The following is an 18,701-nucleotide window of genomic DNA, read 5'->3' as shown; positions in this document are numbered from 1 at the left end:
GCTCTCTGAGCCGTCCCCACCAGCATCCCCGTGTTTTAACCTCTGCGAATCAACCGCCTGGCCACAAGCTGGGATGAAAGTCTGGCCCATGCACGGAGAGCCAGGGCTGATGGAAAGCCCAGCTTCTCTCTCTCGCTAGTTACCTCCTTGGGCATCTGTAAGAGAAAAACAGCAGAGAGCGACTGAGCAAGAAACCCTGGTGGTCTCTGTGGTCCTCCCCTCCCTCCCCAGGGCTCTTCTGCTCCCTCCGCTGGGACACAGAGCAGGCTCTGACAGGGGGCTGCGCACACCATGTCCCTACAGCGTCACTCACGAGGAGCATCGGGGTTCCCAGCAGGATGCAGAACCTGCTCCATTCCCGCTGACTGGAGCAGGCAGCTTCCTTACAGCACCACCCTGCCCTGCCCGGGGCTTCTCAAGGAAGCCGTAAGAGGCTGCCGCAGCCTTGTGGTGAAGGCAGGAGACTGGGGGTCAGTTCGCGTCTCTCTGGGCCTCCCTTCCCCGCCTGTCGCATGGAGGAGAACGCTCCTTCCTCCGTCTATTCAGGGGCTGTCTCGCTTGACTTCTGCGCAGCACCTGGTGCAACAGGCACCCCGATCTTGGTGGGGTTCCAGGCAGCGCCCAGCATGAGGGGGCCTTGACCTCAGTTGGGGCGTCTCACTCCTCTTTGACCTGTCCCACTTCCCAGCACCCAAAATCCCCCTTGCTAATACCACCTTCCTCGCCCCTGACCCCAGTCCCAGGGTTGACTCTTCTGGGGGGATTATTTGCCTCTGGATTTAAGGGGGCCAGGGTCTCACCCTTGGCTGTCACTGCAAATCCAAGCGCTGCGGGACAATTGCCCCAAGCCCCTTGGCCAGGGGCGGGTAGCATAGCCGCTGGCACCCCCTTGGGGCTGTCACTCTCCGTGGGCGAGGACGCCCCAGCAAGGAGCTAGATGGAGCCCGCTGGGTGGGCAGAGAAGGGTTGGTGTATTGGGCCAGTGAGCTCAGTGGGAGGTGCTCCAGCTGACCCCAGGGCGGAGCGGGGCCCCTTACACTTCCCGGGGTCAGCCCTTACCTTCAGGATCTCAAAGCCAATGGGCAGAAAGTCCTTTCCCCTCTTCCTGCCCTGGCGCCGGTCCTTCTGCATCAGGGAGACCAGCAGGGTGCAGCTGGGGTCCAAGCGCTGCTTCCGCAGGTTGGACTCATCCGCCTCCAGCAGGCGGACATTGTACTGGGGGTTCATCCAGAAGTTGTCTGAGGGGGCGAGGCCAGTTCAGTCTCAGCATCGGCGTCGGGGGAAAGGGGGAGAGGGGGAGGTGACATTGCTCTTTATGCTTTGGGGGGGGCAAAGAACCTCCCCCACCCCTAGGAATCCCTGCAATTGCTTCAGCATGCAACAGCCCCCCCCTGCTGCATCCACTCCCCCCAGCCCATGTGGGGGGCTGTGGGTGGAAAAGGCCCTGTGGATCTGCCTAGTCATTGATCCCCCAACCCCATCCCAGGTTCTGCCCCTAAGGCCCCTGTGTGCACCAGCCGGCAGGCCCCCCCGCCATACACAGCCGCTTGGCTCCTTCAGGGGCTCCTTGTGCCCTGCCCCACCCCCACCCCCCCCCGGATCTGCTGCAGCCCCTCAATCCCGACCCGCAGCCCCCTGTAATTCCAGGGCCAGCTGACATGTTGAGTTCTCTCTGTGCTCCGTCTCAGGGGGGTTTCTCAGTGGGGACAAGCTGTGGGGCTCAGGCTGAGGATCAGCAGCCTTTGTTCACCCTGACCTAACCATGAGAGGGCTCATGAGCCAGTCCCTCTCCCCACTCCTCCTTCGGGCAGAGGCCTTTACCTCGAAGGCCCGAGCTCCTGCACCCGCCGGCGGTATAGCCGATGCTCCAGCGCCCCTGGAAGGAGTGAACGTTCCAGGCGACCTCCTTCTCCTCTTCCAGCAAGTCTGGAGTCAGGCTGCAGATCTCCAGGCCGTCAAAGTACCGCAGGAACTCGTCCATTTGCATCCTGTCCGTTGAGACAGACAGAGAGAGAGCAGGGAGGTGCAGACACAATCTAGTACTGGTCTGTCAGGAAGCCCTGGAGCACCTGGCTCTGAGCAGGATCCAGCGGCCCAGCTCCCCAGCTGGCAGAAATCGGTTCAGTCCTGTCCACTCCAGTGGAGCTGCACCAGTTTACACACCAGCTGGGGACTGGGCCCCATTCTCTCCCCACGCTTGTAGAGACTCACACGTGGCCTAGCCTGTCTCTTTACTGCATCCCTGTGCAATAGCAGGGATTCCATCTAGCAGGCCAGGGCACCAGACAGGGAGCCCCAAGACCTGGGTTCTATTCCGAGCCCTGCCACTGACCTGCTGGGTGATCTTGTGCCAGGCGCGTCCCCTCCCTGTGCCTCAGTTTCCCCTCCCAACGTTTGTTTATTTCAACTGTAACTTCTCTGAGGCAGCTCCCAGCACAAAGCGGGCGCTGATCAAAGTTGGGGTCTGTGCAGCACCTGGCACAACGGGGCCCTTGTTCTTGATCAGGGTCCTTGCAGCACCCAGCACAATAGGGCCCCGATCTTTGTCAGGGTCTGTGCAGCGCCTGGCATAACAGAGACCTCAATCTCGGTCGGAGGCCTGGGCACTACCATAATGCTACTGGTAATAACACTAGTAATGCGAAACAGCGCCGCCTGTCATACTTGACATGCCCTGCGCTGCCCTTTCCTACCCCGGTATCAGCTCCCCCAAATAGTCCCCTTTGTTGTGTGTGGGGCTGGGTCTCTTACCAGAATTCCCCGTCTTCCTTTCTCACTTGTAGGCTCTTCTGGAGCTGGGGATCCAGCCCTGCCCACAGCGAGGAGCTAAGCAGAGAGGAGAAGGGTGCAGGGGTTAGATGTGCTACCCGGGACTCTGCCACCCAGTGTCTGGGCCATATAGACCCTGCACCTGCCCCAGAGTTACTGGCTCAGGTCCTTTAGCTCTGGCAGCTGAGGCTTGTGCTTTGAGATGCAGAGTCCCACTCCAGGCATGTAGTTGTGATGGGGGGAGTCACCAGGTTTCACACAGCCTTACAAGTTCTTCGTGTGTGAGCAAGGGTTCAGTCTTTGAAGAAACACCGCGTTGACATTAATTTCATTTTGAGGCCCTCTGGCAAACAGCCGGGGAGTTTGCGCTCCACCCTCACTCAAGTCAGCTTTTGGGGGTGGAGCCGGGAACCGCGTGGTGGGGCTGAGATCCCTGAACGAGGGGCTCACCTGAGTGCCGCGTGGGACCAGCCTTGCTCCAGGACTGGCATGTCTAGTGTCAATAAATAAGTTGTACTGAGAACATTCCCTGATGCCACATCCCTGATTTCTCTTCCAGTGGGAAACTAGCCCCCCAACGCCCCGTACGCTGCTGCTTGCAGAGGGGTGACGAGCTAGTGAGCACGGGAAACTAAGCTAACGGAGCTGGGTCTGTTAGCTCAGGCTGGGAAGGCTTGTGTTTCCTAGTGCAGAGACCCTGGGTGTAATCGCTGCTCACCCATAAAGTAACACAGCCTGGGGGTGATGTATGTTGCAAGCAGTTGTCAGAACACTGTCGTGTTCCTCATTAAAACTCTGGTGTGCCCCTCGGGTCCACCCCACTCTTTGCCCCACACTCACTGGTCGCTCCACCGGCCGTTCCACTCCACCTTTCCCCAGGGGTTCCTCAGCCGCAGCAGCTTTAACTTCTTGCCCCTGTGATCCAGCTGTACAAAGGCACACGGGGAAACAGGCTTGAATCGTGGCATGTGGTCGGCATTCAGGAAGGTTGCTGGGACCCTGCCCGGCCCATCACGCTGACCAGTCATGGCTCATTGTTTCCTTGGGCCCTGTCTGTGTCTACCTGTCAACCCTTGTGTTATTCGTTGCCGGTACCCCAGTCTGTCTTTCTGTTCTCTGTTTGTACAGCGCCTAGCGCTGTGGGGCTCTGCGCTGTGAAAGGCTCCCAGGTGCTACGGTGATGTGGTAATTATCGAAGGATGGTTGAGGCGCTTGCCTGGAGCTCCCCTGGCCTCAGTTTCCCCATTTGTATAATGGGAATTTTGTGGGCTAGTTAGATCAGTGATGGGCAACTGGAAGGTAGCAGAGGGAGACAATATGTACTAAAATCCTTTGGGGGGGGGGATTGAGTCCTGACAGCCTGTCACGGGGGCAGGGGTGGGATGCCCTGGCAGGGGGCAGTTAGCAAACCCACCCCGCAGCAGCAGGTCCTGTCGTGCAGGCTGGGCCCAGCTCCCCCTCCAGCCCGTTGGCTCTCACCAAAGTATCATGTGACCTGCACATCCACATGCAGGCGGGGAGCCCCCCAGGATATCTCCCCGCTGCACTGCCTGATCACCTGCCGGGGGTGGCCACCCAAAGAAGACGACGCAGCGGGCCAGGCCGGCTCCCTGGTTTACAGTGGAACCCCACTGCGGCAGGGATTGTCTGTGCAGCACCTGGCACGATGGGGCTCTGATCTCGTTGGGGGCCTTTGGGGGCTCCTGCGATACGCTTCACAGAGCTAACCAGGCTGTGTCTCTGCCCCCAGAATCCCCGAGCGCCACCCGGCACTACGTTCTGTGCTCCCTCAGCCAGTGGAAGGAGGGGTGGCTACGGGCCCACCTTGCGAGCAGCCGTTATGGAGTAGGCGTGTCCCTTCACCAGCCCCTCTGGCATGAGTCCCTCCATGTCCTCTTTCTGGGAGATCTAGGGGAGAGGGAAGAAACACCCCCCCCCCAATCAGGCTTTGCCTACGCTACGGCAAGGTACTCCGCTGAGAGACTTGGGGTCCCCTTGCCGTGCCTGCTACGCCCACTCCCGCCAAGCGCCCCCGGTGTGTGCCAAACCCAGCCGGGTTAGAACCGCAAGCAGCACGGGCTGGTGGGTAGGATTGTGCACTGGGACCCTCAGAGCGCAGGGTGTTGCTCCCACCTCTGCTACTCAGCTGGGTCATTCCCCATCCTGCCTGTTGTCTTGTCTGTAGAACGTCAGCTCTTTGGACTCTGCATTTTACAGAACCTAGCATAATGGGGGGCCCTGATCTCGGCCAGGGGCTGGGCAGCGCCCGGCCCCGACGGGGCCCTGATCTTGGCTGGTATCTGCAGCACCTGGCACAACGGGAGCCTTGATTTCGGTCAGGGTCTGTGTAGGTCTGGTAGCCAACATCATAGTAGGCTCCTAAACAGCTGTGTGGCCCAGCCACCACTAGAAGGAGCCAGAACCACACAGGAGAAGTGCAACCCTCACACATGCCAGGAGCTGGTTAAGATCCCAAGGTCCTGGGTTCAAGTTTTGCTCCTGGTGCTCCACCGGGGGCCCAGCATTACATCAGCTGCTGAGAGGAGAGATTCTCCCTACACTCACCTTGATGTGTGCCCCCATCAGAGACCTCTTCCTGAGGGCCACGCGGATAACCTTGAAGAGCTCTGGGTTGGGCATCTTGAGCTGGTAGCTTTCGCCGACCCCGCCCGTGAAGTCCACAAAGGCCTCGTTCATGTACCCACCGTTCATGGCCTCGTAAGAGCCATTGAGCCTGAAACAGATATTGGGGCAGTGAGTGGGAAGGGGAAACAGAAAGGGAGCATGCAGGATTGGGAGGCAGGACTCCTGGGTTCTGTGCCCAGCTGCAGGTGGAGAGTGGGGTCTGGTGGATTAGAGCAGGGGGGGTTGGGACTCAGGACTCCTGGGGCCTATGCCAGTGACTGTGTGGTTTTGGACAGGCTCTGTGCCTCAGTTTCCCCCACTGTCAACTTGGGAAAATGAACCTTTCCCCCTTTTCTCGGCTCTCTGAGTTCTCTGGCCAGCCAGTGCGACATCAGTACCAAGGATTGCTTTGTTCCTCAGCTACGTAGCCTCATGGCAATGCAAGGCTGGGGGCAAAGCTACCCGGCTGTAGGGCAGGGATGAGCCAACTCACTTGGCATAGGCTTTCTCCAGTAGGGGCATCCAGAATTCATTGCTCTGGCAGGAGCGCACGAAGACCAGTTCTCCGTTCTTCACAGGCAGCCGGTCGTCAACCACCACATCCACCCACTGCCCGTACTGCCAGAACTGGAGAGTAAGAACCCATTAGCACAGTACATGCTGCTACCGGACCCAAAGGCCAACACGTTTCCGTCAGTGACTCCACTATTAAGCCTAATAGTGTTGGTCCCTGAGATCTCCCTGATCCAGTTTAGGAAGGCAGAAGCCAGTCCCTGGTATCCAAAAGGTTGAGAAACACTGAACTGAAGCCTTTCCATTCAACAGTGCCACTCTGGTGCCTTATGGGAGGAGTTGTTCAGTCAGCTTGTGTTCCTAGTCTCCTCTATGGGCCAATCCCCCTGGTTGGACTACATCTCCCATGATGCCCCATGGCCAGGGAGGCCTATGAAACACGCCCTCGAAGAGGCAAGATGGTGATGCATCCTGGGAGATGTAGTCCAAACCTGGGAGCCCTGGCCATGCAGGAGAACAGGCACATGAGACCCTGGAACTACAATTCCCATGAGGCACCATGGTGGCAATTTTTTAAATCAAAATATTTCAGGTTTTCGGGCATTTGGTGGAAAAATTTTGGTCAGGCCCTCAATCCGGGATCGGCCCCACAGCAGCACCCTCATATTGGAAAGTCTCCAGCACAGAGCACCACTGGTCAGTGCCATGAAGTTCTGAGCCAAATTCCCCATGCGTCTGAGGTTGTTCAGAGCCAAGGTTTTGGCTTAGTCCCGATTGATGCTTTGGGTGGCGGGGGCAGGGGACACTGGTTTGCTGGGACATCGCATGCTTGGGAGCTCAACCTGAATGACCCTGCTTGCTACTTAGGGGAGATTGGAAACAATTGGGGGGGAGGAGTTGGAGACTAGGGGCTAGGAGAAGGTGAACAGCACATCCTGAGCGAGAGATTTCCATGACAGCATAAGGAGTGACATGGAGCAGAACGCAAGAGGTGCGGAAAGTGGCCAGGGCTGAGCTGTGGGTGCCTCTCGCTTCTGACAATCGGACCCTTCGTCCGTTTGGTCTTTCTGCGTTGAGGTTGGACAGCACCTAATGCATTGGCACCTGGGGCCCCGCAATGTGCCAACCCTGAAGTAAAGGCTCCCTTTCACTCCTAATGCACAGCCTAGGCTACGATCCTGCAACTGCCCTAGCCACCCCACCTCCCCCCCCGGCCAGGTGGGGAAATACCCCCTCTGTCTACCACCATCCGCCAGCTCCTCTGACCAGCCCCCTTTTGGTCCCGCAGGTCGGGCAACCCACCTGGAAATGGAAGATGCCAGCATAGTCCTCTCGTGCAAAGCTTTGCTCTCTGGGTACCACCCTCTGCATGAGCCGTGGGTAGAGGGTGAGAGACGCAGCTGCAGCCAGGAACCAGCAGTTGCCTGTTGGAGGGGTGAGCGGATTGGGACTGTTCTGTTGCACTGGATCATTTGAACCCACGACCTTTGGTGCTAACAGCTTCAGCTAAACCAGCTGCGCTGGCTCGGAGACGGACTCGCATCCCACAGAACTCTGTTCACCTAGTTAGCAAGCTGTTTCCCTGGAAGCTCTTCACACTTTCCAAGGTTTGCATTAATCTGTTGCAATAACACACAAATGCTGGCATTTCTAATGCAATGAGCTCCTAAGGTGCTTATGTTAAACCATATTGAATGTAGTTTAATTCAGTAAGATTTGTCCTGGCAGTGGCAGGAAACTGCAGGGAAATTCTCTCTTGTGTCTGTACGTGGGTTAGCCACTGGAGAGCAGGGCTGTCCCCCACGTGTGCCACTCCGGGCCAACAGGAAAGGCACAGCAGTTGTGAGTGTGCAGCTACTGCCCACGTGTGGCGTGAGGGCTCTGTCAGCAGGGCTAAGTTTGCAGCCCACCTCTTTGCGCATTGTCGAAGGTGGAAGATGAAACCACGTGCAGGGCGCTCAGAAGGGGAGGAGAAGGTGCTTACCCAGCTGGCCCTGTTTGACATCAGTCCGGCTCATTTCCTCTTCTACGAACTTTGGGGACCTGCAGATTTCCTGCAAGACAGAATAGAGAAGGGAGCTTTCTGGCTTGAGGAGCAGAGTCCAGCACGGATATTCTACAGCAGGAGGGGAATGAATGGTTGACTGTCATTTTTTTATACCGCGAGGGCAGGCGTCACCAGGTGGCGCTGTTACACGAAGTCTTCCGAGTTCTGAGTGTGTGAGCAGGGTTTGAGTCTCATGCAGACATGCTGTGTAGTTTGGGGTTTGCACAAGGGTTTTGTGTAGCGGCAGCTTGGGGAGAGAGGGAGCTGGGAGAGTAGCCAGGTAGTTTGCGCTCTGCCTTTCACACTGTTGAGTGTCCGTTCCTGAGGCAGAGTTGCTCCTTGAGCTTTGGTGTTGGTCTATGATTCCCAGGACAAGGTATCACCCTGCATGCTGTTTGACCATCTCACATCAAGACTGGGGCATGGATGTAAATAAAGCAAGTTACACCTAGAATAGACACACACTCCACATCAGTGATTTCTCCTGCAATGGGAAGCCAAACTGCCGGGCTCCAGACACCTGCTGCCATTCAGCACAGGGGCAACAGTGGTGTCAGTAGTAGGATACTAGCGGCAGAAGAAGGGGCAACACTACAGATGTTGAGTGTTCTCATCTGAAAGCTATCTAGCCCTGTTCCCATCCCTCTGTTTACAGTGCATTCTTCACTAGCAACCGTAGCTTCAGCCACAAACGACTTGCCACTCTTGTGGGGGCGCAGTAGAGATGGGATGTGGAGGGCGGGGGGGCATTAGGCCGGTCTCAGGACCTTTCATCCATTCCAGCTGATGGGAAATTTCCCATTTGCAGCTGAGCTTGCAAGATTTCCACCATCCCAGGCCAAATCGTTGCCAGCGCATCTTGCGTGGAACTCAAGCCCTGGTCTGGACTCAATTCGGTACTGGGATCCCTTTGACAATGGTGTGAGAGCCTGCCTCAAGCAGTCGGAGCGCTTGTGAGCTCATGATCAGTGCTCACTGCGAGACACACCTGGGTACAGGAAGAATAGGCAGCCTAACCTCTGCCCGACTCCGGTTTCTGATTAGTGAAACAAATCACTTCTCATTTGGCTAATCGTAAAGCAAACAACCTAGAAGCTACACTTCTGCCTATACTGCAACAGGGACTGAGAAGAGAGCTCCAGGCGAAGAAAACAAGTCACCTTCTTAATTAGAGACTTGCATTCTTGCCCTGTTAAGTGACAGCTTTGTTTGTGCCCAGGGCTGCTGCAGCCACCCCTCTGCCGTCCCAATTCCCGATGAACGAGACGCTGTGGTTACTTATTGCACTAGCTCCTAGGGATCCATTTTGGAGCTAGGGAAACTGAGGCCCAGAGAGATGCAGTAACTTGTCCAAGGACATGCCGGAGGCAGTTAACCAGGATTTGAACCCTATCTCCTGAGTCCACATCCAGTGTCTTAACCACAAGACTAACCTTGCTCAGCTTAGATGTGGGGACTCTCTCACTTGGTGTGTCTACACCTGGTGCGACAGGGCCCTGATCTTAGTTGGGGTCTGGGCAGCGCCCGGCGTGACGGGGCCCTGGTCTCGGTGGGCGTCTGGTCAGCGCCCGTCACAACGGGGCCCTGATCTCGGTCGGGGTCTGGGCAGCGGCCGGTGTGACGGGGCCCTGATCTCAGTCGGGGTCTGGGCAGCTGTGACGAAGGGGGACTGTTCTTAATGGTTCCTCTGAATAGTGTGGGGGTGCCTCAGTTTCCCCTGTGCAGTTCTTAAGTATTTAGGTGGTGGGATGAGGGTGTATGATCATTGCAGAGCCCTAGAGGGCAGGTGTGTGCAGGGGTCTGGACACAGAGAATGGCCGACACCCTGTTTCCTGGCCACTGATGGCCTGGGCCCTTCCCCCCTGCAAGGTGAGAGCTAAAGGGTTGGAGAACAAAGGAATCAGGTGACCTCCTGGCCCGGGAAAAGGGACAAAGCCCAGAGGAGGAGGGGCTGGAGGGAGTTTCAGTTGTGGGCTGGCTGGAGACATGGAGTGAAGGGCAGATGTGGTTGTCTGGCTCACTGCCCCCCAAAATGGACCCAGCTGAGGGGTCCTGTTCTCTGGACCTGCAAGCTCTGTGTTAGACCATGTTCCTGTCGTCTAATAAACCTTCTGTTTTACTGGCTGGCTGAGAGTCCCGTCTGACTGCGAAGTTGGGGGGCAGGACCCTCTGGCTTCCCCAGGACCCTGCCTGGGCGGACTCGCTGGGGGAAGCGCCTGGAGGGGCAGAGGAGGCTGAATGCTCCAAGGTCAGACCCAGGAAGGTGGAAGCCGGGTGAGCTGTGTGTCCTGCAGACAGGCTGCTCACAGGAAGGCGACTGCCCCAGAGTCCTGCCTGGCTTCATGGGGAGCAGTTCCAGAGCATTGCCCGCAAACTCCGTGACAACTGGTGGCAGAAGTGAGATGTACTGCACCCCATGGATGGCGCTTCCTGCAATAAGTGACTGGGAAGCAGTAAAACGAAGGGGGATTGATGAGGACCAGGCGTGCTGAAGAGGAGAGGAGCGGTTTCGGGGGGCGGTTAACCCCTGGGAGTGTGTGACCAGCGAGAAGGACTGTGCAGTAATGGGGTCCCCCTGGGGACTGCGGTGAGCAGTTTCAGGGGCGGAGGAGCCTGCGGCTTGGCCCTGGGAGAGAGAAGGACTTTTGCAGTAACAGGGTTCCCCGGGGGATTGCAGCGAGCGGGGGATTGCAGAGAGTGGTCGAAGGGGTGGAGGAGTCTGCCACTCGACCCTGGCAGAGAGGTAGTGACCTCGAGAAGGGCTGCCACACGAGGGGTTCTCCCTGGAAACCGTGGGGAGCTGAGAGCACACAGGCCTGTGAGTCCACAACTTGGGAGGAGCGGCGTGATGGCCTGTCACCGTCTCCTTAAGAAGGACACTGTAACCCTGTGCAGAAAGGGAGGGTTGAGCATTGGGAAGTTCACCAAAGCACAGTTCATCGTGCAGCTGGAGGAGGATGACGGCTCTAAGGAACAGATTCCTGACCCCAAATGGGGCTATAGCAGGATCTGGGAGCAGCTGGAGTGGGAGCCAGGCATCCCCAAGACTACTGTCCCCAACCAGACGGGGCTCTTCACGATCGGGTTCCCCATCGGGGGATCGAGACGGACGGGATTGGAGCTGAGTCCGAGAGAGCCAGAGGACCGTGGGAGACAGCGAGAGCCCGAGAAAGAGCTGCAGAAGCAGCGGCAGCATGAACTGGCGATGGGGGAGCGGAGAGGCCTAGGGGACCTCCCCGGGGTGAGTGGGGATAGACCCCGGGGGGCCAGTTCCGCAGGGAACCTCGGGACTAAATTGCTGCCCCTAGTTAAGGAGGGGGGGATGCCCACCTCACTGCCTTTGAGCAGGCTAGTGATTTGAACCAGGGGGACCCTGCGGAAAAGCCCCGGTGTCTAGCTCCCTTGCTGGGTCCCAAGGCCATAGACTCCGTCAGCCAGATGGGTGGGGAGGTGGACAGGCTCCCACTCCTGGCCCCGGCCTATATGTCTGTGTGGAGTCTCCTGGGGCCAGGCCCCTCGGACCCCCAGTGGGAGAGGAAGGTGACGGTCAATGGGGAGACATTCCTGGGGTGGCGAGATCCTGGAAAAAAGAGAACTGTTGTCAGGCCCAGGGTGGTGCAGCCTTAGATGCGGAGGGGCTGTGTGAGGGTCCCAGGGACGAAGCCCCTCGCCCTGCCTATGGCCCAGATCCCTGTGCAGACCCAGGAAGGGTGGGGCTGGCTGGTTGTTGGGGTTCTCCAGGATATCGGCTGCGAGCCCCATTTTGTGGGGTGACTGTGTCTCTTTGGGACAGGATCCAGGCCCTGCTCCTGTAACGGCCAAGGATTTGAATTTGAATCCAGGGAACCGATCAGGTGGAGAGGGAAATGGTCAGTGAAAATGCAGATGACCTGGGCTAGCAGCGGGGAGGAGCTGTAGGCTCAGGCTATCTGCCTGCCTGTAACCAGACCCCTGGGGCTGGGTGGGACAGAGAGATGCTCCCCCCCCCCCGCCTTGCACACCGGAGAGGGGGGCTCAGGCTGGCTCTGATGCAGTGAGGAAAGCAGCGAGCTCGCTGCCTGCCCCCACTGGGACAGCAAGGGCAGCCCTGAGCACGGGGGGAGCTGAGACCCCAGCTGAGTGGGGGGAGACACAGGCAGGGCAGGGGATCTGTGGGGAGGGGCAAGGTGCTGGGTAAGGAAAGTCTGGCTGAGCCTAGGCAGCCTTGTGAGCTGATGGCTGTGTCTAGTCAGCAGGGTGGGAAGGTGAGGAGAGTGGAAGATGAGTGTCCCTGGACCTTACCTGTTAGCTGGGTGGAGAATTGTGACAGTGAAGGAAACGTGTCTGTGTCTGTCAGGGGTATTGACTTGCCTATGGAGGGAGCTACCCTGATCTCCAAGCAGTTGTCTGTGACCAGCCTTGTGTGCTGGGACCAGGGGAAAGAGATCCCAAGCTGTGTGTCTGGGAGAGGAGAAAGTGTGTCCGGCTCTTCTTTGTCTGTGGAGCAGACAGAAGGGGCCTTTCAGCCTGTGACGGTTGAGGGTCGTGCAGTTGTCTCAGAGTTGGTTCTGGATTCAGCTAAAGCCCAGGAAGGGAAGGGTCCTAAGTTTGTGTCTGCTCGGGAGAATGGCCCTGTAACTAGGTCGCATCCAGTTAGTGTCCTAGCAAAATCCCAGAGCCCAGACAATTCTGGTGCTTGTATTTTGCCTGTTGCTAGTGTGTTGTTGGGAAAGGGTGTTGCAACTCTGTCTAATCAGGGTGAGATCCTAGCCAGGGCACAAGGAGAGTCTGAAGGTGATTTGATTGTGTTACCTACTGAGGGTGTGGAAACCTGTAGCAAGAAGGAAAAGATTCCTGAACTTGTGTGTGGCAAAGGGAAGGAGAAGGCTTCTGACCTTTAATCTAGGAAGTCTGTGAGTTTGCCTGAAAGGGGACTGTGTAGGAATCCGCCTGATGGGCCAGAGATGATTCTGGGTGTAAGGGAGACCAAGAAAGAGTCTGTTGTTGCTCAGGAAAGTGTTCCTCTAGAGCAAGCCCTAGGTGAAGAGGGTAAGAGCAGAATTTCTGTGGGGGTGAATTGTTGCATAGAAAAGCCCTAGGGAAAGGAATCCTCATGGAGTCTTTGCAAGCAGTTTACTGCAACTGAAGGGTGTGAAAGTGATTTAATCAAGAAAGCTTCAGTTCCTAACAACCAGAAATTTTCTGTTGTAAATGGATCCACTGACTTTCCTGTTGAAAGATCCAGTGTGGATAGCTTTGAGAAGGTCTCAGATGAAGTGAAAGCTGTTAAGAAAGTTAAACAGTCCGATAACCAAGTGGCTGTGTTTGGCCAGCTTGCTGGGGAGAAGACCCAATCCCAGTTTGACCCCCTGGTGTTTTGGGGTGGCCAAAGGGCACAGGCCACATAAACCCCGCATAAACCTTCCCACATGCGGCCTGCGAGTGCTATCAACCACCCCCGACCTAAGGGAGGGCGTGAAACTGGAAGGGCCTGGTGTAACTCCTACCAAGGAATGGGAGAGATGCTGGGGCATCCATGGGAACATTGGTGGCTTTGAACTTCCCTAGGTCACTGGCTAAAGTGACCCTGCTCAATTCTATCTCGAAGGGGGGAGAGATGTGACGAAGGGGGACTGTACTTAATGGTTTCTCTGAATAGTGTGGGGGTGCCTCAGTTTCCCCTGTGCAGTTCTTAAGTATCTAGGTGGAGGGATGAGGGTATATGATCACTGCAGAGCCCTAGAGGGCAGTTGTGTGCAGGGTCTGGACACAGAGAATGACCGACGCCCTGTGTCCTGGCCACTGATGGCCTGGGTCCTTCCCCCCTGCAAGGTGAGAGCTAAAGGGTTGGAGAACAAAGGAATCAGGTGACCTCCTGGCCCAGGAAAGGGACAAAGCCCAGAGGAGGAGGGGCTGGAGGGAGTTTCAGTTGTGGGCTGGCTGGAGACATGGAGTGAAGTGCAGACGTGGTTGTCTGGCTCACTGCCCCCCAAAATGGACCCAGCTGAGGGGTCCCGTTCTCTGCACCTGCAAGCTCTGTTTTAGACCATGTTCCTGTCGTCTAATAAACCTTCTGTTTTACTGGCTGGCTGAGAGTCACGTCTGACTGCGGAGTTGGGGTGCAGGACCCTCTGGCTTCCCCAGGAGCCCCACCTGAGTGGACTCGCTGGGGGGAAGCGCACGGAGGGGCAGAGGATGCTGAATGCTCCGAGGTCAGACCCAGGAAGGTGGAAGCCGGGTGAGCTTTGTGTCCTGAAGACAGGCTGCTCACAGGAAGGCGACTGCCCCAGAGTCCTGCCTGGCTTCATGGGGAGCAGTTCCAGAGCATCGCCCGGGGACTCCGTGACAGCAGCATCCGGCGCGACGGGGCCCTGATCTCAGCCGGGGTCTGGGCAGTGCCCGGCGCGACGGGGCCCTGATCTCGGCTGGGGTCTGGGCAGCGCCCGGCGCGATGGGGCCCTGATCTCAGCCGGGGTCTGGGCAGCGCCCGGCGTGACAGGGCCCTGATCTCGGCCGGGGAGACTAGGCGCTAACAACACCACCCACTGCACCTGGCTCCCTTTGCTTCCTGACCCCACAGAGGCAGCAGTGCGGCATCCTCCCATCCTCGGGAGACTCGTGGGGATTCACATCTTGCCTCTCCTCAGGGAGGGGGCCAGTGGCAGGGGGACCCCGGCGCCCTGCCTGCAGGGAGCGCTGGCTGGCTGCGAAAGCGTCTGACCTACCTGGGGCCTCTTCCACTCCAGCCCCTGGATATTCTCAGACCCACGTCCGAATTGCCAGTATCCAAGCGAGCTGGGGACGGCGTCGAAGAGCGGGTCGGTGAAGAGGCTTCGCCGCTGCAGACATTGCCTCTTGAGCTCCTGGTACCACTGCCCCCAGTGTGGGGCGGCCTGGGGGGGCCCCGCGCTGGGGTCGCCGATGAGGCGGACGGTGATCCCCGGGGAAGCCATGCTGGGCCGCGCCAGCCCGGCACTGCACCAGGCACTTGTACTGTCACATGGGCGTGTCTGAGTGAAACCCAGTCCTGGGCTGATATTTATCAGCCTTTGTCAACAGTCACCGGGAGGAAGCTGGTTATTGATCTGAGTCCCCGGGCAGGATGGCCGCTGTTGACTCTTTGCGGGGCTGGGGGTTGGTCCCATCCTGCCCGGGGCAGATGGGCTGTCACGAGGCCTCCCGTGTCCTATTTGACTGTTGGTTTGGGTGTTGAGTGGTGGAGGGGAGGGAAGGCTGGACTAGTGGTTAGAGCAGGGGAGGGCAGAAGCGCAGGACTCCGGGGTTCCATTGACACGTCTCTTCTCTGGACTTCACTTTCCCCATCCACCGGCAATGTGCAAAAGGGCCAAAGTGTTCAGAGCCGAATGCCTAAAGTAAGGCTCTTTGGTCTGTGTCTAGGCGCCACTCACTGCCAGTGCCCACTGTTTTGTGGGAGCTGAGCGCCCCCAAATCACAGGGAAATCAGTCCCACGCCCAACGCAGACCCAGGCATAGAACCCAGGAGTCCTGGCTCCCAGCCCCCCCCTGCTCTAGCCACTAGAGCCCACTCCCCTCTCAGACCCAGGCATAGAACCCAGGAGTCCTGGCTCCCAGCCCCCCCCGCTCTAGCCACTAGAGCCCACTCCCCTCTCAGACCCAGGCATAGAACCCAGGAGTCCTGGCCCTCAGCCCCACCCCCTCAAAAGCCCACTGAAATAAATGAAAACACCCACACACACACACACGGTCTGTAAATTTTGGCTCAAGATATAAAAGGATTAATTCCTTATCTGGAACATATCTGATGATGTAGGGGGCTGGGGCAATCTTTGCTGTTGAGCTCATAAAACAAGGCGTTGTCAGGCCCATGTTGCCTATGTGTGTGATCTCAATGGAGGAGGAGTCCCAGCCAGGACCCTTGGCCTGTGCCAGCCCTACCATGCGCTGGAGCAGGCTGGAGTGATGCTGACGCCCGCTAGGTTTGCTTTGCCTGTGCTCACGACACAGCACGAGTGCCTGGGCTCGAGACGGGAGCCAAGTGCAGCCCGGCGGCCTGCATTAGACAGCAGCTGCTGGTCCCTCCCGGCCTCCAGCTCCTCGAATGGAGGAAATAACCGAACTCCCTCACTAGCTACGCGGCCTCGCCGCAGACGCGCACCGGGCTGCTCTGGCAGGCACGGACACGGGAGGCTGGGAGGGGGGCTCCCCGCTACGGCGAGGGTTCCGACCCGGTTCCTGGACCCTGCAGGTCTAGAACCGTGGTCCCCGGAGCCGAAACCCTTGGAGCGATTGGTTCCATTTTGCTTTGTTCTGGGTAGTTTCCCCACGGGGGGTGCCCAGGAGTCCTGGCTGACCCCCACGTGCTCCGATATCGCAATCCAGCACCTAGCAACCAAGGAATCAATGGTCACAAGTTGCAGCGGGGGAGGTCTAGGTTGGATATTAGGAAACACTATTTCACTAGGAGGGTGGTGAAGCACTGGAATGGGTTCCCTAGGGAGGTGGTGGAATCTCCTTCCTTAGAGGTTTTTAAGGCCCGGCTTGACAAAGCCCTGGCTGGGATGATTTAGTTGGGGTTGGTCCTGCTTTGAGCAGGGGGTTGGACTAGACACTTCTTGAGGTCCCTTCCAACCCTGATAGTCTATGATTCCAAGCCTTAGCTCTGGAAGTTGCTGGTTCAGTTCCAGGGGGGCAACTCAGATAGTGGCTGTTTATAGTGGCTATTGGCCTCGTGGAGGAGGGACTGTTGAAAGCCCTTGTTCAAGTGCTGCTCTCCACCTGTGGGTAGAACTGGGCTAGTTTCCTGACCCCTGCGATTCCTGCAGTGTTTTAACACAGCTGCATGTCAATACATCTAGGAACAAAAAATGCAGGCCATGCGTACGGGATGCGGGGACGGGGGGGGGGCTATTGTGGGAAGCAGGGACTCTGACAGAGATTTGGTGGACAATCAGCCAAACATGAGCTCCTGGTGTGACACCGGGGCCATAAGGGCTAATGCCACCCTGAGATGATGCATCAACAGGGGAATCTCGAGTAAGAACAGAGAGGTTTTTTTCCCTCTGTATTTGGCCCTGGTGTGACCACTCCTGGGATCTTGCGTCCAGTCCTGGTGCCCACAACACAAGAAAGATGTTGACGAATTGGAGAGGGGTCAGAGAAGAGCCAAGAGAACGATGAAAGGATGAGAAAACCTGCCTTGGAGTGATAAATGGATTGAGCTCCTTGAGTTTAAGTTAACCAAGAGAAGGGTAAGGGTAACTTGATCACAGTCTATAAGTACCTACATGGGGAACAAATATTCAGTGATAGGCTCTACAATCTAGCAGAGGGAGGTCGAACATGAAGTTGTAGCGAGACAAACTCAGACCGGAAATAAGGTGGGAACTTTTTACGGTGAGAGTCATTAACCATTGGAACAATTGACCAAGGGTCATGGTGGATTCTCCATCACTGACCATTTTGAAATCAAAATTGGCTGTTTTACTACAAGATCTGCTCTGGGAATTATTTCAGGGCAGTTCTCTGGCTTGTGTTATACCTAGGTCAGACTAGATCACAGTGGTCCCTCCTGGCCGTGCAACCCATGACTCCTCATAGAGACCATTTGCTCCAGCTTTTGCTGAGACGACCAGTTTCGGATATTTAAAAATTAGACCTGGCTGGAATTTTTTTTTCACCCCTGTGGAAAATTTTGCCTTTTTGTCTGAAAGCTTTCAGGTTTAGGGTAGAAAATGATGTATAAAAAGGTTTTCCCCAAAAGAAAATTAATTTGTGCGTTGACCAAACGAAAATTTTCAGAACAAGTATCTGTTTTTGCAAAAAGCAGAATTCTTCTTCCCTTGATTGCATCCTCTGAGCTCGGGTCGCTGTGCGAGCATCCAACCACCTTCATCGCTCCAAGGTGGAACTAAGATCCATCTTCGTTAATGCAATCTAGCTACTGCTTCCTTTCCATTTGTCTCACGACACATTGGTCAACTCACAACTGCGCTCAACCATGTGCATCGTAACTGGGACGATTCACCCCACACCAGCACCACTGCTCCCCGTGTTAAGAAAATCACTCCTTTACACATCCTTCGTGAGGATGCTCCAGGCAGAATGGCTGAGAAGATCAGGACAAACCCAAGCCTACCCCTGTAGACAGTTCTCTTTGACAAACACGCTCTTGAGTTGTCATCAGGGCGCCTGCTGTGAGCCCATTTGTCCAGCCCAGATTTCTTGTGGCACCAAGAATGGTCTACAGCTGACGCCAGAAACCAGACTCGTAACTGACCCGGCAACGTGTGTACCAGGCTTTGATTTGCCACGCCACCCCCAGTTCCTTGTGAACGGATTTCGAGTGGGCCAGTGTCAATGCAGAGCCTGCTTTCACACCTGGGGCCTGTTAAAGGATCCCACATGCGGCTGCGGCCAAAGACAGACAACGTCGTGCATCACTGACGACTGCCCTCGGAGCAGATTTGACATGGTCTGTGGGGTCTGTACCTCCCTGATGAGGCTGCTGCAATAAGAAAGCAACTGCTTCCGTGGCTTTCCTCGGTGTCTCTTTCCTACCACCGTCTCCTGCCATGAGGTCTTCACCAGGTTCTCCTTGCTCCTCCTCCATAGGCATCGGAACCAGCAAAGTCGCGCTTCCTGGATTTTGTCAGCCACTTCCCGGACTCTGCCTTCCATCCGAGTTTTATGGCACAAGGCGGTTCAGAGAGAAGCAGATTTGTCCCACGAAGATCCTTGGTCAAAAACTCAACCGTCAGAGGTGGGAAGGGGGGAGACTTAATGGAAA

General features: G+C 56.9%; 1 protein-coding gene across 1 annotated transcript; it reads right to left on the bottom strand.

Annotated features, from left to right (window-relative positions):
* Positions 1-35: 35 nt before the first annotated feature.
* Positions 36-18,530, bottom strand: LOC311511923 (calpain-2 catalytic subunit-like; the record flags this gene model as incomplete). The annotated part of the gene is made up of 13 exons (XM_084612871.1): positions 36-155; positions 1,060-1,238; positions 1,822-1,988; positions 2,752-2,826; positions 3,610-3,695; positions 4,594-4,677; positions 5,335-5,503; positions 5,888-6,021; positions 7,210-7,331; positions 7,892-7,961; positions 14,659-14,926; positions 15,851-16,079; positions 18,404-18,530. 13 exons carry the CDS (start codon positions 18,528-18,530, stop codon positions 36-38), a joined length of 1,830 nt encoding a protein of 609 aa, XP_084468997.1.
* Positions 18,531-18,701: the final 171 nt, after the last annotated feature.

This window comes from Lepidochelys olivacea, assembly GCF_965140295.1.
Source record: "Lepidochelys olivacea isolate rLepOli2 genome assembly, chromosome: 23".
In the NCBI taxonomy this organism is placed as follows: Eukaryota; Metazoa; Chordata; order Testudines; family Cheloniidae; genus Lepidochelys; species Lepidochelys olivacea.
Note: the sequence above shows the minus strand (reverse complement) of the source record. Positions and strands in the feature narration are given on the sequence as shown.